The sequence below is a fragment of the Cryptotermes secundus genome, unplaced genomic scaffold (genome assembly GCF_002891405.2).
Source record: "Cryptotermes secundus unplaced genomic scaffold, Csec_1.0 scaffold2458, whole genome shotgun sequence".
NCBI lineage: Eukaryota > Metazoa > Arthropoda > Insecta > Blattodea > Kalotermitidae > Cryptotermes > Cryptotermes secundus.
The window spans coordinates 294293-319575 of NW_019736442.1; the positions used below are offsets into that span (position 1 = coordinate 294293).

Consider the following 25283-nt stretch of genomic DNA (forward strand, 5'->3'; position numbering starts at 1 on the left):
TAACTTCTGTAGGACTGTTTCCACCTGAAGAACTTTCAACTCCCATAACAGCACTGTTAAGTTTTACCCAAAACGTAACCCAACAATGCTTCCTTCAAACCATGGCAAGCAAAAACTAAATTGTTTTAATAAACTCTTGCATACATGTTAAAGGACCATCCTTGGATTTGTGAGTTACAACTATCTGTAAGAAAATGTATCACTGCCTGCAACTGTAATATTCAGTACTGAAGCATTTCTGTTGGGGGCCGCACCATAGCTCAAGTGGTTAGTCTCTGGCTTCCCACCACGGCGGCCCGGGTTCGATCCCAGGTCTGGTCAAGTGGGATTTGTGGTGGACAAAGTAGCGCTGGGGCGGGTTTTCTCCGAGTAACTCGGTTTCCCCTGCCAATCTTCATTCCACCAAATTCTCCATCATAATCAGCCAGGGCAGGTACAACAGGCCAATCAGTGGCCGCCATGCCGAGTGGACCCAGTTGGACTCCACCCCCCATTAAGCAAAGCATTTCTCTGTGTGTCCATTATTTTAGTTGTTGCAGCAGACTCTTAAGTGTTCTCTGGCTATCAGTTTCTTCAGAATGTTTTGTGTGTGCACTGCAGTCTTGTGAACATGATTTTTTCTATTGTGAGCTGTTACTGAAGAATGATGAAGGAAAGTGCATATAGTACACACTGAAGTGCTGAGCTGACATGATTATTCAAGCTGAGTTCTTTATGTGAAATTATTCACTTTCTAAATAAATCCCATGGATGACGAAAGTAAAATAAAGACATGGAAGTTTATGCAGCATACAGATGCTGCAAATATCTGTCCACAGAATTCTTCAGAAGAGCCTACACCTAAATAAAACATACAAATTACAAGCAGTGCAGAAGCTTACAGCACATGATAAAGAGCTTAGATAGCAGTTTACAGCACACAAGTGCACAAATTCTCGGATATGGCAATATCTTAAGCTGTAGTGCCTTCACTCACGGATCACTGCAGCAATTGCAGATGTTACAAAAAACATGTTACGGCATGCCTGGAAAATGGTGGGCTATAGGTGGAATGACTACAGGGCTATAGACGGTGCTCACTGTGATGTGTTTCATTTCTAAGAACTTTTCTACATGTGTGCAAAAAGACTGCATCTACAGATGAATAAAATATTGCAAACACAGCCCTCATGCCTTTCTTTCATTCCTCAAAACACTTACTGACCCTTCTGAAGCATCAAATGAGGACAATGAACCCATTTCACACCTCAAACTGATCGACCTATACTGCAGTGATGCATTTGGGTCTGAATCCATAAAAGGAAATTCACTGAAGACAATATCTGAATCAGCAACTTAATACGATGTTAGAGTAAGCTTGTTCAAAGGCATTTTATCTGTGAACAAGCTCTGTTAGACACAACATATCCAGCTGTAAAATGAAGATCTAGCACCAAACCTCTTGACTAACAAATACATACATCACACCTGGCTTGCAATGCAGTCAACAGTCACATCAGTTAATCGCTTGCAATGCAGTCAACAGTCACATCAGTTAAATTGTTAAGTTTTAATTTCTTATAAAGAAATATTTCTTACGTTTATATTAATGTTTCTAATAGAAGTTTTTATGGAATAAGTATTCAAACAATTTCACTTGTTTTCCTTTAAGAAAGCAATTCTAATGTTCCTACTAGTAAACAAAAACCTAATTAGAGTCTATGTCTGCAGCCAACAGACAAAAGCCAGTTTGGCTAAGTGGCCATCTGGTGGGGAAGTAATAACCCAGGTCCGAATTTCCTTCTATGTATAGACACTGGATGTTGAAAACAGAATCCACTAGTTCTATAATAATTACATGTGACAAAGTATTGTCATTATCTTATAACATACGATCTAAAATGTTTCTGACCAAGAAGAGTTCATTCGGAAGTACATCCTTAAGTAACACGGTCATTTTTCAAACTGAGGAAAAATACACCAATGATAGTGCATCAGTCAGATTGACCTTCCAACTGTCTGTTGCTTTGCATGTCCTTGGATCACATCCAGGCTTGTCTCTTTAAAGGAAAGAAGAAGGAATATGGATCACATCTAGGCTTGTCAACTTAAAGGTAAGAAGGAATCTGAGTTCAATACTACATTTTAACACATCCAGGACCAGAGGGGCCAATTGGCCCTCTATGTTTCTATAGCGTTGCGGACCGGGCGGGCCAATTGGCCCTTTTCTGACGCGTTATGTTGCACCGACTATATCTCACTGTGTGGCCACGATGCATCATAACTACTGCATAGTTGACCTCGGGAATGTTTGCTAGCTAAGCCAGTAACATGATCACTCCCACTTCCTGTCACACCCTAAAGAAAAAAGCCTTTGTTCGAGTCCAAGCTTCCACGTTTGAACCAGGAACTTAGCAGTGCAACATGAATCAGAGACGAAAGCAGTTGCAGGCGAAGCGTTCTCTCGGAGAACAAGAAATATTAGATTTGTTCTCCTATGAGCTATCAGATTTGCCAACTGCTTCCTCTTCTGATAGCAAGGCCAGCCTCAGTGAAAGTGACAGTGACAGGGGCCACAGGGCCCCCCAAAATATTGTGTCCAGTGAAAGTGAGAGCTCCGATGAAAGTTTCCAGAGATATCACACGCGCAAGCACTTCTAGGAGCTCTGGTAAGTGTTCTCCAAAAATTTTATTTTATAAATTAATTAGGAGATTTTATATTAATTTTTAAAGTGAACAGTGCACAAGTTAGGGTGCTAGGCTTAAAAACCCCGGTCCCCAGGGTGATTTAAGTATTTAAACAACCAGTCCCCAGTGTGTTAAGATAGTGCAGCCCAATTCCTATACCACTGACAGAAAAAGCTTTTTTTGTGTCTTGTGCCTCTCAAGACTGTTTTAATACTAAACCCCCACATTCCATTTCAACTGATATTACGCCAAACCTGTTCTGTCAATAGTGGAACAGCTCCCCATGATCGAACCAATCACAACCTCTAAATTCAGTGTGAAACCCTGTCAGTTTTTGCAGAAAGATATCACAAATCATGGTGATCAGGCAATACCACACTGCTTTGGGCTTCCAGCATGTTGATGTGTACTTCCCACAAAAGAATGGTAAATTTTGGATTTAGGAAAGCTGCATTGGACTATTAAGGTAGCAATATATCTGGATAATGACTTAAAACACCTGACTTCATATAATTTCCATGCAGTGTAAGTGTATCTGTTTCACACTTACTGTTATTACCTGGTTTATATGAAACATCACATCTTCACTGAACTAAACCCTGGATCTCTTAATAATAGTCTCAGTTTACACACTGATCTTTAGTTAAATTAACATCCTGATGCAAACTTTAGCCACATACATCAAGTAATCTGCAGTCACTACACAGGCACATCTGTGGACTTTGATTTAGAAAAGAACTGCTGAAATCATTTTTGGCATCAAACGAAGACTTCATTTATAAATAAAAACTTAAACTTCAGTGCAGTACTAAACTTTTAAGAGACGGGCTATTCAAATTCCCGTAATGGTAGCCGGCCGGAGTTAATTTAAATGTTCGCCATTGTAGAGTAATAAAAATTGTAAGCATGTTACTGAAAATGCTGTGATTTCTACAATTTTTGTGATAAACGAACGAAATAAACGCTGCTTTTATCTAGAATGAATATAGAATCAGATATTGTAATTTACAGATTTTAGAATCTATAAAAATTTACACCGATTCAAAAAAAAATTGTTTTCCCAATTTTGAGTGTCTGTCCACAAATATGCAGAAAGTTACTGCACAAAACGTTTCTGCAGTATAAATGCATGCTGCTGACATCCTCTCTTACTATGTCTTATCTGGCAAAAAGCTAGAAAGTTTATGTTTGTACTGCACGTCATGTCGGAATCATTCTGTATGCATGAGTGTGGGCGAAGTCTAATCGTATTTTGTCCTTCAGAAACTCTACATGTTTATATATTGGACTAACAGAGGTACTGTTCTTGGAATATCCCTGCAATGCCCCCTTGCTTCCTCTGTACCGCATTCTGAATGGTGTGATTTATGAGAGGCCTCTCAATTTCGGCTTCTTCCATGCAAAATGGGGCCATGATGGAGACTTGAAATTGCCATGTTTTATAAGCGTTACGATTCTGTTTATATTTCAGACTAAACACACAGAGGTACTGTTCTTGGAATATACCCGCAATGCCCCTTTGCTTCATCGCCACTTTCAGTGTCGTCTGTACCGCATTCTGAATCGGTGTCATTTATGAGCGACCTCTCAATTTCAGTTTCTTCCATGCAAAATGAGGCCATGGTGGATAGTTGAAATTGCCATGTTTCATAAGCGTTACGATTAGAGTTGTCCTTCAGAAACCCTGAGTGTGTATATCTCGAAGTAACCACACAGGGGTACTGTTCTCGACATAGCCCCGCACTGCCAGAACGTTCTAGCCTAGCGCGTTGTGTTGTGTTGTATTGTGAATAAAACATCACAATTTAAACTAGCCACCATGGCCTCATTTCACCTGGAAGAAGCCGAAATTGAGAAGCAGCTGATTAATGACACCGATTCAGACTGTGGTACAGAAGACTCTGAGAGTGGCGAGGAAACAACAGGCTCAGAACCTGAAGTCGACGAAGACCCATCAGCTTTGTCGGCAACCTGGGGACCACCAGCCCAGCATGGCATGAGGGTTGTGAATAATTATTCCGGTGGAGCTGTGGGGTTAAATATCAATGAAGCTCCGCACATAAATAAGGATTCCACCCCCTTCTGCATTTTCATGCTCTACTTCGCAGGGATTATCCATCTGCTGGTGGAAGAGACAAACTGGTACTACCACCAGTACCTAGACAGACTTCAAGATGGACCTTCTCCGTGGCCTGACGTAACCGATTCAGAGATGTTTCAGTTTCTAGGAATAATCATTCAAATGGGACATGATATTAGAGACAGACTAAAGGACTACTGGTCGACTGCAGAACAATTTGCCATGCCCTTCTACTCTAACACAATGATACGTGACCGTTTTCTACACATTCTTCGTTTTCTTCATTTTGCAGACAGCAATACAGAAACTGACAGGAATGCCGACAGTTATGACCGACTATGGAAAATTCGGACCATCTTCGACACTCTCAATGACGCATACGACAAATATTATAACCCTTCCGAACATTTGGCCATAGACGAGATAACTGTTAAATTCAAAGGGAGGGTGGTTTATAGGCAGTACATTCCCAAGAAACACAAACGTGTCGGAATCAAAATCTTTAAAATTTGTGACGCCGCTGGTTATACTTTTGACATGAAGGTTTACCTAGGAAAAGTCAGGACACGTGCTGACCAAGATGTGACAGTGACACATGCTACAGTTAGGGACCTATGCAGAAGTATTGAGGGCGTAGGTCACAAACTGTACATGGTCAATTTCTTTTCTTCACCAGACTCATTTGACAAACTGATGATAAAGGACATAACATGCTGTGGGACAGTCAGACTTAATCGGAAGGGTTTGCCTGACGATTTTCGACGAAGACGATTTCGACTGAAGAAAGGTGACATCAGTGTTAGGGTGAGACAGAACTTGACAGCACTAGTTTGGAAGGAAAAACGTGACATTTACATACTGACAAACATGCACTGTCCTCCAGCAGAAGGCAGTTTCTGTGATGAGCATGGAAATGCCATCAAGCCAGCAATTGTTGTTGACTACAACACGCACATGGGTTATGTCGACAAAGCGGACAGAATGGCAAACAGTTATACCATCAGTCGTCGGACCTGGAAATGGACAAATAAACTATTTTTCCATCTCCTGGATCTGACAATTCTGAACAGTTTCATCCTGTTGTCATCCTGTGGCATGAAATTGTCACACAGAGAATTTTGTCTCGCCCTTGTACGCAACATGCTGGAACATGCTGCAAGGGGTCCACCTAGCCCTCAAAGGTTCATGGGTCGACCTCCTGCCGTGTCATCTGCGATATCTCGATCAGAGGGGGCCACTCGACATCACGGGCCGACTTCCTCTAATAAGAGACTGAGGTGTCATATGTGCTCTTCGCGTGGGAAACGGAGTTACATCCGGACAAAGTGCACGAAGTGCAACATCGCACTCTGCATTTCCGGATATTTCCAACGGTACCACACGACAACATTCAGTTAGATGACGCAGGAGGGAAGACTTTGTACTTACAAAGCTGGTGTCCAAAAATAATGTAAGTAGAACAAGAATTTCTATCTTATAATTATTTTTTTAAAACACTGTAAGCACACGTAGACTGCGCGTACCCATACGGTGTTGCACGGCCACTTGGCTATACTTTAAAGGTCCCCATACGGTGTCCCTAGGCTCTTAAAGGTTATCACATTAAGGACCGGCGATTTAGATACTGAAATCACCCTGGGGCCACCATTATTAAACCTGCTATCCTAACTTGTGCACCGTTCATTTTAAAAAGTAATATAAAATCTAATTAATTTTATGAACTAAAATTTAGGACAACACTTACCAATGCTCCTAGAAGTGCTTGAGAGTGTGATATTTCTGGAAACATTCCCCCTTGTTAAGTGGAATTACACAGAACTTGCAAATGTAGACATACTCCCCTTTTTGTGAACTGTGCAAACACAGCATTGCCTAGAAGGATACTTCCCCTTGGAAGCATTTTCACGAGGGTATGCTTCCGCATATCACCCGACAGTCGCCCTGGAGGGTCCACATGAGGCCTGCATGGGGTGGGAGTTGATGGGCCCGGTCACACGAAGTCTGTGTCTGACTCTGGTTCTGCCGCCACCATCTGGTCTGTAGCCCAGGCCTTTGCCACATTCATCATAACTGCTTTGTACACAGGCGAGTCAAATGAAAACCTTAAATATTTTTTGAGTATTATTTATTGTTCACAAGTGGTACAAAGCTGTATCACTTTTCAACATAATCTCCCCCACCCACGCTCAATGCAAGTCCTCCAGCGCTTACAAAGTGCATGAATTCCTTTAGAAAAAAATTCTTTTGGTAGTCCGCACAACCACTCATGCACCGCGTGGCATACCTCTTCATCAGAACTGAACGTCTTTCCTCCCATTGCTTCTTTGAGTGGTCCAAACATATGGAAATCACTTGGGGGCAAGGTCTGGTGAGTATGCTGGATGAGGAAGGCACTCAAAATGCAGGTCATTGATTGTCACAACTGTTGTATGGGCAGTATGGGGCCTTGCATTGTCATGTCGCAAAAGGATACCTGTGGACAGCAATCCATGTCGCTTTGACTTGATTGCAGGCCGAAGATGATTTTTTAGATCAGAGTATGATGCACTGGTGACAGTGGTCCCTCTAGGCATGTAGTGCTCCAAGATGACGCCTTTTTCATCCCAATAGTGTGTCAGCATAACCTTCCCTGCTGATGGTTCTGTTTGAAACTTCTTCAGTTTTGGAGATGAGGAATGGAGCCAATCCTTGCTAGCTCTCTTCGTTTCCGGTTGGTGGAAGTGAACCCAGGTTTCGTCCCCAGTCACGATTCTTGCAAGGAAGTCATCACCTTCTTGTTCAAAGACCCGCAGAAGTTCTTCGCAAGCATCAATATGTCAGTCTTTCAATTCAGGAGTCAGCTGCCATGGCACCCATCTTGCAAACACTTTGTGAAACTGGAGCACATCGTGCACAATGTAGTGTGCTGAACCATGACTAATGTTTAAACTTGCTGCAATTTCATTCAATGTTACTCGGCAGTTTTCCCTCACTATGGTTTCATCTGCTGCAGTGTTCTCTGGAGTCACAACTCGATGTGCCTGACCCGTACGAGAAGCATCTTCCACTGAAGTCACACAATTTGCAAACTTCCTACTCCATTCGTACACTTGCTGCTGTGACAAACATGTATCACCATACTGAAACTTCATTCTTCGATAAATTTCAATAGGTTTCACACCTTCACTACACAAAAACCGAATAACAGAACGCTGTTCTTCCCTGGTGCAAGTCTCAAGTGGGGCAGCCATCTTATACTGGTGCTGTGACGGTGATCGTGCATCTGCACTATGCTGCAACCTACAGGCCATTCTCCACGCTGTTTGTAGCATGCTTACCAACTTACAGGATAATGGCGCGAAATTTCGATTCTTTATTACAAATTTAAGGTTTTCATTTGACTCACCCTCGTATTTCAATTTCGAATCAGGGTTTAGATTTTTGTGATTTTTTTAGATTTTTTACTGTCCCCACAATGTTATTACCCCCACTATCGTCGGAGCTACTGTCACTTTTACTGTGTTGCCACAATTCTTTGTTCTCCCGTCACTGCAGCTCTCTCAATCACCATGACTAGCATCTCACAAGGCAGGCCAGCTAGCTCATCGGAGAAGAATTTGACCTTGTCCATACCCCACCACAAACTACTGGCTGATACATACAGCTCGAAGAGCAGCAAAGCATTTTCTTTATAGCGGGTTAAGAACACAGTGTGGTCAAGTTACTGACAAGCAAGCAAACATTCCAGTTTTATTATGCCATTGTGTGCAACTTGGGTGGCGCCAGAGCAAGGTATAGTGTGTTACAACCTAACGTGTTCTAAAATCATGATATCATGCGACCGGTCCACCACGTTGAAAAGCCAAAAGCATGACATCATGCAACCAGTCCTCAGTGTGTTAAATGCAAGTCATGATCACAAAAACAAAGACAAAAAAATGTTTGCAGTGCCCTCCTATACTGGTTCAAAACAGACTATATAAATTTTCAATTATCATAAATTAAACAGAGTGTAGTACATGTATACAGTTATGAAAAAGAATGTACTATGACAAGTACACAATTATTATTCCTTGTTCCATGTAAGAATTTACTCACAAATTTTGTTTTATTTTTCAACACTCTAATTTGAGTGGCTGCCTTAGACTTCTCCTTGCATTAAAACAGAAAACATATCTGAATATTACTGAAATCATTTGGCAACTTCTCTCAGTCTTCCTCATTGCCAAGTTGGAGAGAAAAATTAAACTATTAACTCTTACAGGCATGTATAGTGAAACAAACTGGTTGAATCCAAAACATTAGCCACATATATATGTCAGTCCCAGACCATTTCTCTTTTAGGATTCATACCAATAGCAGATTCATAAATACCAACATACATAGGAACACCACACTTTTTAGTGCAGCCATCACAACATACCTGCTCAGTTTCTATTGTGTTGCTAGGGACACTCTTCTTGTCATCGCTGGCAATTTCACCAAGCCACTGCAATAACTGTTTCTCTGCATTTGCAGTTGTATTCCAAAACTGATATGCATTGTCTAATTTATACATACAATCACTGCAGATCTTCTTTGGAAGTTTGTCATCCCTTGCAACCTACAACAAGTAAAATTCAAAGTAATTCCAAACATAAGTTACTTCATTTTGGAAAAAACAAGTTACTATATTAAATCTGGCACAATTTCTTTGTTCCTGCCTCTAGATTTTCAATTCTTTAGTACACCTGACCCCACAGTATGTACTTTGAGAGTTGCACCAGATATATCAGCAGAAAGGCAGGAGGGTCTTAACATAAGACTGAACTGCACTGTTCTGTCACGCATGTCAGACCCACATCAAAAAGTAATAACAGCAGTGTTTCACCACAAGATGCACGGCTATGATACACAAATTTAAACTCTAAACTTAAACTTAAGAGATCATACTGGAACAGATTACTGATCAGAAGGCTTAAATCTGGAAATTAAAAACAGTTATATGTTATCATGTTTCACCCCTCCAATTCTTTTGAGGAAATCTAACACTGCATATGAGAAAGGTTATAACTGGACAAGATGTATGCCAGCTCTCTAGCACCCACTAATCATGCAGCTATCTAGCCATGACCTGTCAACCTGTTCAGGGAGAACCTCATACTCGCTGAGAAGTTTTTAGAAAATGACATAAGTCACTTCTTCCTGTGACAACGCTCCATTACCTGGACCCTTGAAAGAAGTGGCAAATTTTCACCTCCCATTCCTGGAAGCCCTGAAAAGGGCCATCACTTCCCTATTCTCAATAATTCCACACCTCTGACAAAAAAAAAATATACATGGAAACTGAAAATGTGATTTTTCTGCCTACCACTCCCACAGGCCCAGGCCAAGCTCCACACCACAAAATTTTGACATCAAACACTTCTTGGTCAATCACATACAATAGTAATATACAAATTTCACAAGGGTGTATAACAATCTAAGGTATCATACAGCTCATTTGGCAACAGAGGTAACACAAATTTTAAACTGTATGATTAAAAAAAGTACAGTGTCTGAACAGGGTATATGAAAAATGTTGCTGGTCTATGTCAATGTGGATTTCTCTATCTTCTTCAAATTTGTCCATTACATATCCTAGTGACCAGTAATTATCGCAGTGACTGTGCACAAAAGAACGTTTGGACACTGAAATATTTGGTCTGCCCACACACAGGATCCAAGGAATTTTCAATGTCATCGACTTCATTGTTGCCCCGATACAGCGGAACACTAAGCTCTATCCAATTTCACAGATGAAATCTTACGTGCTCTTAACAGTAAAGTGCATGTTGGTGGAATATCATGTGACACTGCTAAACCCCATGTGTTAATCATGAATACTAGTATTCATACTAAGCTTTTATGGAATACCTGCTGTAGCTGGCCAGTGGACTCATTCCTGCTTTCATAACAGGAAGCACCAAACACTTATAACATCAGCGAACTCACACTGGGGTGTTAGAAACATGTAGTTCCTGAAGGTTTAACACATGGTCCTTTCATTTCCCTCACACATATGAGCAAACTACCCATAACCAACAACTTACACTCTAAACCCATATTTTTCACCCGCAATAATAGTATTATTCTTTCGCATCTAGAAATTGACTTTTTTCAAAACTGCGTGCATGGCGTCTTTGCTAGCCTTAACAAATTTTGTACAAAAAGCAAAGTTTGTATCAATCTAAATACAGAGAATGGTGACAAACAACTAAATAAGTTACAACAACTAAATCATAGGTAATTTAAAGTTCAAGGAGGTGCATGCACTACCATCTATTTCCTGGCAAGGCAAACAAAATGGTACATGTATTGCAACAAAGGGGAAAACTTACTGTAGGGAAATGTTTAAGAAATGTAACATTTGTCAACTACCTAGCAAATTTTTACTCTCATTACCACCAGCTGCTTTGAACAACACGGAATATTTCTGAGCAAATCACATATGCTATGTACAAGATACAGACACAACACCCCTTGTGCTAACCATCATCAGAAAGGTGTCTACTGTACTAGAATTAAGTTAATAAATTCTTCCACACACAAACAGTTTAAACCAGCATTAAAAGAGCTTCTTGTATCTCCTACTAGGTACAAGACTTTACCTATCAATAATTCTCAATTACAAATACATGTACATAGTAAAAATAATGAATGGTGGGGTAACTCTGTGTTATAAGGGATGTATGTAAATATGTAAATAGCTGTTACTACTTTGTGTTTGTATTGGAAAAAATACTGTATCTGTATCATGACATGCCTGACTTAAGCCTATGAAGGATCCATGGTCCCGTACTGTTGCATCCTCTTTGCAGTGAAATGGATAGGCTGCTGTCACACAAATGTTTTTATTATTCCACTCATAACATGTTTTGGTCTGGCACCATCTGTATATTTCTCACCTGATAATGGCCTGAGTGGTAACATGTTCAGAGAAATAACAACATCTGTTTGTATAACTGTAACATCTGCATTTTTATTTGTAAGGATCTATGGAATTTAATTCAATTCAACTCATGTGAGTTGTGTTTTATTCTAATCGCCTAAAAGTATTTCTTTTCCGGAGAAAAAGCCTTCAAAATTTGCTAAAGATATGGTACACTGTTCCTTCTGACCTCTGGCCTTGAAAGTGGAAACCCAAAGCTCTGGCTGAAGAAGAGCCATAACATCACCATTGCAGTTTTGTTTTCCACATATAGCGAGTTTTATTGCTTATGTATGTTGTGCTGAATGCAGTTCTGTCTGCGGGGGTGACACAAGGAAAGCACTTGGGAGACAACTATATGCTGCCTAAATATGGTAAAGAAGTAAACAAATATGACAGACTACCAGTAGGGAGTTCTTTCAATCTATGCCTCACCATCTAACAACCATAACAAAACCTAACCTAAAAACTTCTACATTTAAGCTAATTTAAAATCAATCTTAAAATCAAAGCATTATTCAGGTAGGTTTTAAGATCAACATTAATATAATTTTAATCCAAACCACATATTTAATTTTAATTATTACACTTTAAAGAAAGTGGAAATCGAAATTAAGCCGTGAGGATTTGTTGCCCTGATCACGCGACATCCTCATTCCGCTAAAGCTGGAACTTCGCCAACAAGCGGCAGTCACTCAGTCGGTATAATGTGCTTATGGATTAAAGCCATGGAGTTTTTCTGTTTGTTTCTTTGTTAGATTATATTTGAACAAAAGGGTATATTTGCAAAAACAAGTGATAAAATATTGTAATAATATGGATCCATATTAAGAAAACAATTCAATGACTAAGAGCACATTTCTATAGATTCACCTGATGACGACCCTGTAAGGGTCAACAAATACACCAATGCCTCTGCCAAATAAACAATTGCTGGTATGTTACAGGGAGATCGAAAAGTCGCACAAACAAACTAAAAGTTGTTATAAATTGTATTGCAGTTAATATAATTATATCTCCTACCACTACATGGTACTGTAGGAGTACTAACAAAAAGTAGAAACGCCATCTGTCATGTATCAGTCATACAACGTCTGCAGTATAGCTTTGTATATTGCGTGACAGTCATACGTCTGCAGTATAGCTCTGTTTATTGCTTGACAGACATGTTGTTTTCCCAAGAATGTGTTTTCATTGTGGAACATTATTTTGCCAGTCATTCTTATGCATGTGTCACAGAAGAGTTTCATCAGGAATATCATGATTCTGCAGTTCCTAACATTTCAATGATAACAATAATAATCAACCAATTTTGGGAATGTGGATCAGTTTCAGATAGGGAGAGATCTGGGAGACCGGCCATTTTGACTGAGGCTAAACTGGCTGACGTGGAGAAAATGTTGCAGCATTCCCCTTCAAAAAGCCTGAGGAGACTATCAGCGCAATCAGGGATTTCGTACGGAAGTGCTCAGAAAGCGATGAAGTTACACCTTTGTGCATATCGTGTTCGCTGTGTGCAGGAACTGAACGACCTGGATAAAGAAAAATGCTTAGTGTAATTTAGATGGTTTCAGACATTTGTTGGCAACCGTGGAATTGAAGAGTTTGACCGGGTTTTCTTCACTGACAAAACATGGTTTCACCTTAGTGACTACATGAACAGTCAAAATAATAGGATTTAGTCATCTGAAAATCCACGTGTTACATGAAAAGCCCTTGCACTATCAGAAAATTGGGTGTTGGTTGCAGCAAAACGGTGCCACGTCACACATCTAATGAAACCATGCAGTTCTTGTGCAAGTTTTTCGGTAACTGTCTCATTTCGAAAGGATTGTGGCCCCCTGCGTTCACGTGATTTGTCACCCGCAGATTTTTTCCTTTGAGGGTACCTCAAAGGAATTGTCTATAAAAACAATCCGCATACACTGGACGACCTCAAGAGGACCATTACAATGGCGATTAACAGCATCAATTTACAGGTGCTCCACAAAGTGGTCTCAAACATGATAAAGAGAGCACGCGCATGCACTGCTGAACAGGGAAGCCATTTCGAGCATATGTTCTAAGACATGATTTGATTTTGCATTTCTAAGATGCAAAGTTATAAACATTAATAGTAAATAAATGCTGTATGTCTTGTAGTTTGTGCATTAAACCAGCAAAATATGATTGCTTAGTGTGATGTGCATGGCTTCCCCGATTTATTCATTGATATAATTGTTGTTCAGACAGTCCCATAAAACACACAACAGGATGTGTCTCATTAAAAGTCTCACAGTAAAATATATTCAACTACTCCGGCTAATTAAAATGTGCTTAAAGGTAACTTACAGTAAACTCTAAAAAGGTAAATACACTCAACTCTCAATTATCTGGGATAATGGCGGGGACGGAAATCACGATTAATCAAAAACCCAGTTAAGACAAATTTTATTAAAAGTAGTACTGTAATGTACTGTAATACTGTACCTTCATAATATTATAGGCCTACCTGTATTTAAATTCATTCAACCTCATTTTTATGTCATCTCATGGCCTATTTAATACTTTTCTTACATTACACTGAAGTATGAATTAGATATTTCAATCACAGTGTTCAACAACATCCAACACTTTTTACGAATATTCACACTTAACACTTAAAAAAATTTAATACTGTCTTTTGCTTTTTCGCGGCATTTTCCTTTTTAGGGATATCTATACGAAGTCTACGTAATATTAGGTTGTCACTTAATAAACTGTTCTCTTCACTCTCAAGATAGTCTAGTTAAGGATTTCAAATGATTAAGAGCAGAACCATGTGATATTTTCTTACTAGCAGCTCTGTCCACCTCTTCCTCATTCACACTTTCTTCCCGCTCTTCTGGCTGCACCCCCACTGAACTTACGGTTTCGTCACTGCATAAAATTTCGAAGGCCGGCTCACACGAGTCACAGTCAAACCACTATCTTATATTTTCCTTGTTGACTTCTTCACCACCATGAACTTGGTTAGCCAATTTTGTCAATTCTATGGCTATCTCATTTTCACTGAATCCAGTGAATCCATGGATTGATTCTTTTGTTTTTTCAAATCAAGAACAGTTTGTTCTCCAATACCGTATTGCATTGCTAATTGTTTAACTACACCTCTTTTTCCCAACTGATTGATAATTTCAAGTTTCTGTTAATACTTAAAACAACATGCTTCCTTTTACACCTTGACACTTTGCTAACGCACTTGAAAATCGATACAAAGAGACTAACTGGGGCGGTGTATCTGTCCTGAAACTTTCCACAAATCCTTGCATTCTTTCACCCCTACCCTATAACACTGTGTTAGCATAACGGGACCAAAAAATGCAGAGCTCGGTTCTGACTAGTGCGAAAATAGTGCTACAACTCACCATGTGAAACAAAAGTGAATGAATATTAAACAACATATAAGCCTCAGAAATGCCCTGGTTTATCCGCCCCCGGATAATCGAGAGTTCAGTGTATTTCTAATGTAATCCCTAATCAAAACTGTGTGAAACATGATGATGTCTTATCAGATATGCCAGTAGAAGATCGAAGAAACCCAAGAGGGACTGAAAATGAATATTTTGAAATGAGAGCAACGAATCAAAATTGCATTCATGAAAACATTCAGTACAGAATACTTTTTCTCGTGGTAGGGTAGTTGGTTGAGGCACTATGCTACAAGCCGGAAGGTCGCAGGTTCAAGACCCGACGAGGTCACTGGATTTTTTCAATTGACCTAATCCGTCCGGCCGCACTATGGCCTTGGAGTCGGCTCAACCTCTAACAAAAATGAGTACCAGGAATTAAATAATTTTCCTGGGGAGTAAAAAGCGGCCAGCGCGTAAGACTGAAAACCTTACCGCCATCTTTGAGCCGACTGTCTAGATAATGTGGGACCCTCAATGTCTCACAACCCTATGGGCCTTCACAGCCTGGTACAAGGTACCAGGATTGCTTTGCTTTGCTTTACTTTACTTTTTACATGTTATTATTTTATTTAACAATGCCCTGAGTAAGTCACACTGTACAGTATCAAATGGTAGAATGATTAGTGGAAAATAAATTGCAAAGAATATCGAAGGAAACAGTAATGACCTAACTTCAGCCCATCAGGATAGCCACCTTACAGCCAACCAAGAAACATTTTTCAGTCTCTCACATTAACCTTTAAGAGCCGAGCGACTCCATATGGCGTCATGAAAATAAAGTCAAGGGGACGAATGACGCCATATGTCGTCGCGCAGTCCACGCATGCGGCCGGCTTTTTAAAATCTAATTTTAAGTTATAAATTCTTTTTCTACTTGCAAGATTTTTGGTCACCACCTTTATAAGTTGTCTCTCTTCCCACCTGCATCGTCTAACGGACTGTTGGCTTCGTGTGGAAATCTTGGAAACATCCGGAAATCCAGTGTCGACGTCACACTTCACTCACTTTGTCCGGACGGTTCTTCGTTTTCCATGCGAAAAGCACACACGACGCCTCAATTGCGAAGTAGAGGAAGTCAACCAGTGATGTGGTTTGGCCTCCTATAATCGAGATATCTCCGATAAAACGGCAGGGGTTCGACCCCTGGGCCATTGATGGCGAGGTGGACCCCTTCCAGCATGTTCCGCACAAGAGCGAGACGAAATTCTCTTTGTGACAACAGGATGTAACTGTCCAGATCCAGGAGACCGAAAAATAGTTATTTGTCCATTTCCAGGTTCGACGACAGATGCTATAACTGTCTGCCACAGTTTGCCCACAGCTCCACCTGAATAATTATTCACACTTCTCTTGCCATGCTGGTGTGCTGGTCCCCAGGTTGCCGACCAAGATGGTTCTTCGTCGAAATCAACTGCCAGTGATGTGGTTTGAGCTCCTCTAATCGAGGTATCTCCAATGAAACGGCAGGGGTTCGACCCCTGGGCCGTTGAGGGCGAAGTGGACCCCTTCCAGCATGTTCCGCACAAGAGCGAGACGAAATTCTCTGCGTGACAACAGGATGTAACTGTTCAGATCCAGGAGATGGAAAAATAGTTTATTTGTCCATTTCCAGGTTCGACGACAGATGCTATAACTGTTTGCCACAGTTTGCCCACAGCTCCACCTGAATAATTATTCACACTCCTCTTGCCATGCTGGTGTGGTGGTCCCCAGGTTGCCGACGAAGATGATGGTTCTTCATCGACTTCAATTTCTGATTCACTTTCTTCCTCGCAACTCTCAGAGTCATCGGTACAACAGTCTGAATCGGTGTCATTTGTAAGCTGATTCTCAATTTCAGCGTCTTCCAAATACGAGGCCATGGTGGACAGCTAAACACAACGCTAGCCTTGAACGTTCTGACACTGCTCGGCTATATTTCAAAACAGACTACTTCTTGTTTGTCTATACGAGATAATACAGTCAGTGTTTCTGCGAACGATTAGACTTCGCCCACACTCGTGCACATACCGAAAGGAAGCTACGAACTGGAGAATGAGGAACGCAAGCATAAACTTCCGCCCCTGTTGCCACGTAAGCCATAGTTATAAAATGATGTCAGCAGCAGGCATTCAGACTGCAGAAACGTTTTGTGCAGGAACTGTGTGCATTTTTGTGCACAGACGTTCGAAATTGAGGGAAAATTTTTTTTTGGCATCAGTGTAAAAATTTTAAGAGATTTTAAAATCGGTAAATTACAATAACTGATTCTATATTCTTTCTAGATAAAAGCAGCGTTTATTTCCTTCGTTTATCACAAAAATTGTAGAAATCACAGCATTTTGAGCAACATGATTACAATTTTTATTACTCTACAATGGCGGGCATTTAAATTAACTCCGTCCCGCTACCACTACCGGAATTTAAATGGCCGTCTCTTAAAGGTTAAGAGATGTTAAGGACAAAGATTACACATATCCAACAAGTGCCTCAAGTGAAATATCTGGACCTAAGTGAAAGCACAGGCCATTAGAAGCTTCATAATTTGTGTCTGTCACCAATACAGTGAGAGCACAATGGGGTAACCATGTGGCACATGTAGGCTACAGCTTAGATATAAAAGTTTGGCTGAAAACCAGAATGCCTACCTGCAGGACCTAGTTGTAGATGGGACAAATTTAAACTGGAAATAGGATTCGGGCTAAATTATTTGGCTAATGACAGAAACCTGTGGTGGGCTCTTGTGATTATTCAAGCTCCAGAGAAGGCAGGAAATTTCTTCGGCTCTTGTGATTATTCAAGCTCCAGAGAAGGCAGGAAATTTCTTCACTATTGTGGGATTCATCTCTCTTGAAGTATGATGCATGGCTACTGATATTGTACTGCCCAGTAAGACACACCAAGCTGCTCAGTTCAAGTCTGCTACTACCAAGTTTCAGAATCAAACGTGTGCACTGAGACAATTTTTGTGAACTCAGAACACATACTTAGGTCAAAAGTCATGTTTATCTGAATGTGTAGTAAACCACCCACATCTAGCTCAAATGTTTTTTTTTATTGTAATCATCACTTGTATTTATCCAAGGCAGTCACAAATTTGATATCACTTCTCAGACAACACATTCGGGGTTGGTTAAGACCAATATTGTACTTGACAAAGCACTTTCAAGAAGGCCTGATATCTTGTTTCTGACCTTCTAACCAACCTATTTCATTTTAAAATGTACTGCCCCTCTATTTCAGGTAACATCGGTGTTGCTTTTTTCTTTCTTTCTTTCTTCCGAATTCATGGGAACTGTGTTATTTCACATCACACCAGCTGGCAACCTCTGTCTCAATAATACAAACCAGGACCCCAAGACCAGGAAAGGATACAACTGATCAGTTTGCCTTTCACTTGTGATATAAGTGGCATGTTCAAGCTCTAGGGTTTTCTGGCTGGGGACAAGTATTGTGGGTTCTGTGTTAGAACTTCTAGTGTTTTAGGAGACTCCAATATGTCAATTATTTTGTATACAGGGTGTCCCAGGAGGAATGTGCCAAACTTCGGGAGGGTGTTCCTTATGTTAAAGTATGCCGATATAACCCAAAACACCTATGTCCAAAGTTGAACGGTTACGGAGATAATGGCCCGAGAAGTGTCAAACTTTGACCGGGGTTACACACTTGTTGATTACAAAATACATATTAAAACTGGCAGGAATATGTGGATTCTGTAATGTTAATAATGTACGTAACATCAAACCAACTTGTGAGTGACGGAAAGCCATAAAATTGAAGTACAAAATACTCGCTCGCCATGTCATAATTGTCCTTAGGTTTCCAAGCAGTATACATAACACATGACTGGCGAGCGATGACGTAACGTGCTGACTGCGCGTTCTGGTATGAGCCAACTACATAAGCACGGCTAGGGAGTATCATCGCACTCAAGGACAAACATAGATAAGGGCTCTCAGCTGAGAGGTACAGCGAGGTACAGTGCTTGGACCTGCCAGAAGACCACACTTTTCTTGGGCCATTATCTCCGTAACCGTTCAACTTTGGACATAGGTGTTTTGGGTTATATCGGCATACTTTAACATAAGGAACACCCTCCCGAAGTTTGGCACATTCCTCCTGGGACACCCTGTATAATTTCTGATTTCAAAGTGTGTGAATACAATACATCCCAGGGTAAGCCAAGTACAAGTGCAGTTTGCATTTCAAATAGTTAAGGTAGCAACATCTGCAGAAGAATTGCTAATATGTAAAAAGTGTCTGAAAATCATCTAAGCAGACTGGAAGTCACTAACGTCAGGACCTGACAACTGTAACATGCTGTGTAAGCAAATCCAACTAATTCACACCTATTCAAGGAAGCAAAGAGGGTAAATAAGAGGATACCAGGTTGTTTCTTGTTTCTGTCAACCAAAAAACACATAAATGCCCCAAAAAAGTATGCAAAATACTTTTTGAATACTATAACAAAGCTGAATTCCCTACAGTCAAAAAGGTAACACTTGCTCTTAGGGGAGAAATCTGCACATAAAGGTTCAGGTCATATTTTATTCACTTATTCTTATTAAATAGTTCAGTTCTATCCTTATGCAGTCAATTCTGATATCAGTTTCCTAACACTGCTGATGCTGCTACATACGTGTGGAATGACAAATTGGCAACACCATGGCAAACACTATTAGGTCTCACCAAAGGTCAACAGATATGACTCCTCCAACAGCTAAGTGGCTACTAACTTCAAGGTAAAGATAATTCAGCATGCCATAGACAAATTAGGAAAAGAAAACCGGAAAATCCTTACAAGAGTGTCAGCATGTCAAACTGCTAAAATCTGGGTTTTATTTTAATTTGTGTATGCACCAGGTTTATAAGTTCCCCTAGTAAATCACATCACAGCAGGCCCTGCTAGACTCTTCTGCCTGAGAAGTTCCAAAATTTGTAGTCATGCATACAAAAAATCATTGTATTCTGCATTTACAATGACTAGTTGCAACCCCTTTTTACTAAATTAAACTGGATATTTGTATCGCACATATGGAGATGGCCTCCAGATGTAGAGGGTAACTGCAAATAAATTGAATAAGCAGTCACGGACAGCCCACAAGAGGTAGCCCTCCAGCTTGGGGTTAACCACTACTTGTGATAAAATTATTATTACAAAATGTCTCAAAGGATCTCGGATTTGGATGATCTGGCTCAGGACAGGGACCAGTGGAGGGCCCCTGTGAACACAGTATTGAACCTTTGGGTTCCATAAAATGTTGGCAAGTTCATGAGTAGCTCCATAACTGGTGGCTTCTCAAGAAGGGCTCAGCTCCATGAAGTCAGTTATTTGTTAACACACACTTTTATAAAATATGAACACACAGTGTTAAGCACAGTGAACATATATCAAGAACAGTAATTACATGCCAGTTTTTAAAAAAGGTGTTACTCTGTGTTGTATGTTTATGTTGGGCAAATCCATTTACCCAACACACTAAAGACAGAATTTTCAACTAAACTTACTAACATACAATGCCCACTGCCGAAAGATCACATAAAATCTAAACATTTTAACTGCATTACCAGCCAACAGAATCTAAAACACAAGAAGTCAGAACTCACAAACTCTTACAACTTACAAGGATCTCCCTAAGTGCCTTACAATGTCTACCTACCCCAGCAACCAACATTTTAATTTACTATCAACCTTAGAGTATTTAACCCCAAGGTACACTACATGATGACTTTTTATCACCCTTAATTTTCCAAAATGATATATTTCTGGAAATAAATTGTATTTATTGCACTGTTAAAGCTATACCTAAAACTAAAGCTGCACATCTCTTTATCCACATCTGAAGCCTTGAAAAACACAGCCATGTTTCCTGCAGGGCATTCATTACTAATGCCAAGGAAAGATATGTACAGTCTACCAGGGCCTCTTCCAGTATAGTTTAAAGACTAGAGCAAGATAAGGAAAGATGATAAAGATTAAAATTTCATGAGTTTTTCATTGGTTTTTTTCAATTGACCTAATCCTTCCAGCCACACTATGTCCCTGGGGTCAACTCAGCCTCTAACAGAAATGAGTACCAGGAACTAATTAGATAACTTTCCTTGGCAGTAAAGTGAGGCCGGCAAGTAAGGCTGACAACCTTACCACCATCTTTGAGCCGATCGTCTAGATAATGTGGGACCCTCAACGTCTCACAACCCTATGAGCCTTCATGGCCTGGTACAGGGATAGCTTTACTTTTTTTTTATGTCACAAATACAAACAATTATACTGTGTAGGACTATACAATTTTATGCAGGAGTTTCCGATGTAACCACCTCACTTACACAATGCCAGAGAATTAATTATACTGTGCCTGTGTTATCAATTCACCAATTACTGAAAGATGCAGGTCCTAAGTAGAGAAAAACTAATGGCAGTAAAAAAAAATCTGCTGGATGGGTAATTAGATAACTTTCCTTGGCAGTAAAGTGAGGCCGGCAAGTAAGGCTGACAAACTTACCACCATCTTTGAGCCGATCGTCTAGATAATGTGGGACCCTCAACGTCTCACAACCCTATGAGCCTTCACGGCCTGGTACAGGGATAGCTTTACTTTTTTTTTTATGTCACAAATACAAACAATTATACTGTGTAGGACTATACAATTTTATGCAGGAGTTTCCGATGTAACCACCTCACTTACACAATGCCAGAGAATTAATTATACTGTGCCTGTGTTATCAATTCACCAATTACTGAAAGATGCAGGTCCTAAGTAGAGAAAAACTAATGGCAGTAAAAAAAATCTGCTGGATGGGTGTAACAACACTGCTGCTCCAGTTGTCTTTAGCCCTTTTGCGCGGTCATTTAAATTCCGCTGCCGTGTCTCTCCGGTGGTAATATATTCAGCCGGCCATTTAAATTTTGCTCGAAAATGATTTATTCATCATTGTTCTTAAATTATATGAGATAGGAACGTGAAACTTTCACTAAAATGATCTTAAAAGGTGGTTTTATAACCTTACCTTATAATGTGAGCACCCGGTATCTCAGCAATGGAAGCAGTTGGTTTAGAATTTGAGCAGTGTATCGTACGCATTGAAGCATGAAACTTTCACTAAAATGATCTTAAAAGATGGTTTTATAACCTTGCCTTATAATATGAGCGCCCGGTATCTCGGCAAAGGAAGCAGGTGGTTCAGAATTTGAGCGGAGTATGGTACGCATTGAAGCATTCTACTATACACAGCGCTGACTCACATTCACCACACCAGTACTGCGTATCTCTCATTTGGCTCTTTTTTCCGTAAACAAAACATCTTCTGTGCGGCCTTGCCTTCTTCCCCGTGGGGGGAATACAAGAAGAAATGTCTCTCCGTGAGTCGTATCGCTAGCCAGATTAGCTGCAGTAAATTCAACCTTTATGTTATCATAACAAGTGTTGGTGCTTCTGCGTTTCATTTTCCATCCATTTTGGCGGCATAAGATGTCGTAGGGGTGACCACAGAATTCATGAAGTTATTCTAAGAACTGGCTGGTATGTAGTGAACGAAAGCAGAGCTTAGCTGGCTCAAAAAAATATTTATGGTCATCCCTCAAAACGACCACCAAGGTCAGTACGATAAAATGGAGTCAACTGGAGCGATAATACATGAAGGAATGAGTTCTTTTCCCTCCCCCACACACACCCGTATCGTCACAGGGGGTGACCACAGTGTTCTGCCTTAATTTGTGACGTTTTTCTAAGAACTGGCTGCCATGTACTGTGCGAAATCAATCGATCTTGCAAGAATAAAATTTGGACATCCCTCTTCTAAGAATTCCAATTGAGTGTGTTAGTGTGGCCAGCTCAGGGCAATATGATATTATAAACACAGCACATATCACATCTCTGCTGTTTATAACTTCATAGGAAAGAAAACACACCATCCATAACAGTTTGAATGAGGAAATCTCTTCCAAGGGCAACACGAATTTGCTGCAAGACAGGCATATGTAACGATGACTTAACGCAGCTAAACTCGTGTCCCATTATATATAGAACTTCTGACAACAGGCCAGCGAAAAATCTAACAATCTACAGCAAAACCATCAATTATTATGGGCGTTATAACATAGGTGTGCAGCTGGACGAAACATAGACGTCGAACCCCCGCAGACGATTTAAATACCTGACGAAACATACACGTCAAACCACGCTGATCGGTTAAGAACACACAATCCAAGTGTTTCCAATGATAAACACTATTTTCATTTTGATGAAATATGGGTAAATTACAATCATTTGAGGAAAAATACATAGCGGGATTCAACAGAGAAATGAGGACTCAAAAGTTCCAATAACAAAGCTGAGAAGAGCTAGTGTCCACAAAAACAGACTTCACTCCAAACAATAATTGGGTATTACTTTGTGGATAGGTTCCCAGTTACATACAAGAATCAATTATAATGACTAACACCACCTGCTACCTTTCTGTAGTTACAGATTAGCTCAATAACAGAAGTCCAGAGATAACATCATAGAACTGCTCACAAAAACATGGTGAAAGGTACAATTCCCTAGCAAAGTTGTACTACAGTACATTTGCATAAGTGTTGAGAGACGTACAAAGCCCTGGAAAGACTAAAAAAGGCAGTGTTTAACACATGCCACAAAACTACAGGAAGATTTTCAAAAAGAAATACTTTGGAATGAACCGATACAGTTTATCACTATAAAGGTAGGCGACTAAAATTTCTGTGATGCTCAGAATGAAAGATGCAATCAACATTAGCCATTAACTAATCCCTTGTACCATGGTAACAAGCAGTGACAGCTATTTGAAGTTATGTAAATACATCTATTACTAAAAGCACAAGCAATACGATAACTTTTTCGTTATTGTAAAGCATCAGTATAATAGACACCACTCGTTACAATATTCTTCCACGCATCGTGGAGTAACACGCTGCGTTATTTGCTCATCTAACATACCTTAACTTTTTGCTGATATACTATACTACATCTGCATTCCTAACCGCGGTATGACGTACTAGCGTCTACCACACAAGATTCATAAATTCCTTAATACAATCTGATCGGCTCCTTGATTGGAAAATCATACAAAACACAAAACTGCAAATACGTACTTGCCCTGCCGCACTCCAACCCAAGCCCAGTCAATTCGACATGGGGCCTCAGACCTACGTTAACGTATATAACAATTGGGTTGATTATGAGGCAACTTTAATTACATTTAACGCTCAATTTCCTACAAAACTGTTTTGTCAACAGAAACGTTATTAAATTTCTGACAGGGAAATGCGACCAACAAATTTCTTTTCAGAAGTCAAATAAAGCAACGACTTCATAGGCACACATACAAAACATCTGCACTGTCAACATATGGATCAATTAAACAAAGAAATCGTGCGGGCCATCACATCCCTGAAAGTAAGTCGATAACATGGCGATTCAATAAATTTCTGACATGGCGTGGGTGACGCTTCAGATGCTTACCTTTACGGGGAGGCATGAAGCTATTTTAAGAAATATCTGGCGTACATTTCCTTCTCCTTCAAAAATTGGTATCGACACTCGTTCTTTTACTAGGCAAAGACGACAAAGTTCCATATAATTTAACGAAGACATTCTTCTCTCCCTCTCCTCTGCGATTTGTCCCGCCCGGTGACGCCAGAACGCCAGCTAAAGAGAACCTGCTAAGGACCGCAACGTAAGTCACAGACAAAAGCATATGAACTCCATAACTGGTGGAGAAAGAATCATGACTAGTGCTCCCTCAATGTTGCACATTTGAACTATTACTGTCAACATGGAGTAATAAATGGTCAGAAAATGCTTTTTACGATTCCGGCTTCCGACTATATATCATCGTGGCTGAGCAGCGCTGAGGAGACTCGCTCTTAATGCCATTTGCTATACGTCATGGATTTCGAGAAGGATATTTTATTATTACATTAATACACAATAATATCTAAAAAAAAAACATAGTCGTCAGCATTGTATTCATACAAACACAAAAATTAAGAAAATGTTATTAGTGGGTATAATGTGACTTCGGAACTGCGAAACCTTTCATCAAACAGCACTGGAACAGAAGGAATCTTAATGAAAGCAGTCTTCTGGTCTTCTGGGTTGTGTCACCGTGTAGATGTGGTGTTAACCGACGTTTCGGAGGAACGTATCGCCTCCATCTTCAGGGTAGAAGGAAAAAT

General features: G+C 40.2%; 1 protein-coding gene across 14 annotated transcripts in view; it reads right to left on the reverse strand.

The window, feature by feature from the left end:
* LOC111869995 (zinc finger protein 260) overlaps nucleotides 1-24776 on the reverse strand; it is a 303781-nt gene extending 279005 nt beyond the window's left edge. For 11 of the 14 annotated variants that reach the window (XM_023861910.2, XM_023861911.2, XM_023861917.2 and 8 more), the window contains exons 1-2: nucleotides 24568-24773; nucleotides 9150-9329 (exon numbers count right to left, since the gene is read on the reverse strand). In XM_023861910.2, coding sequence (XP_023717678.1) covers nucleotides 9150-9329; nucleotides 24568-24699 — 312 coding nt within the window. In that variant the 5' untranslated portion in view covers nucleotides 24700-24773. Of the gene's footprint in view, nucleotides 1-9149; nucleotides 9330-24567 lie in introns of all 14 variants that reach the window. The other 3 variants (XM_023861906.2, XM_033753633.1, XM_023861905.2) reach the window with 2 other exon arrangements.
* Between the last annotated feature and the right edge of the window lie 507 nt (nucleotides 24777-25283).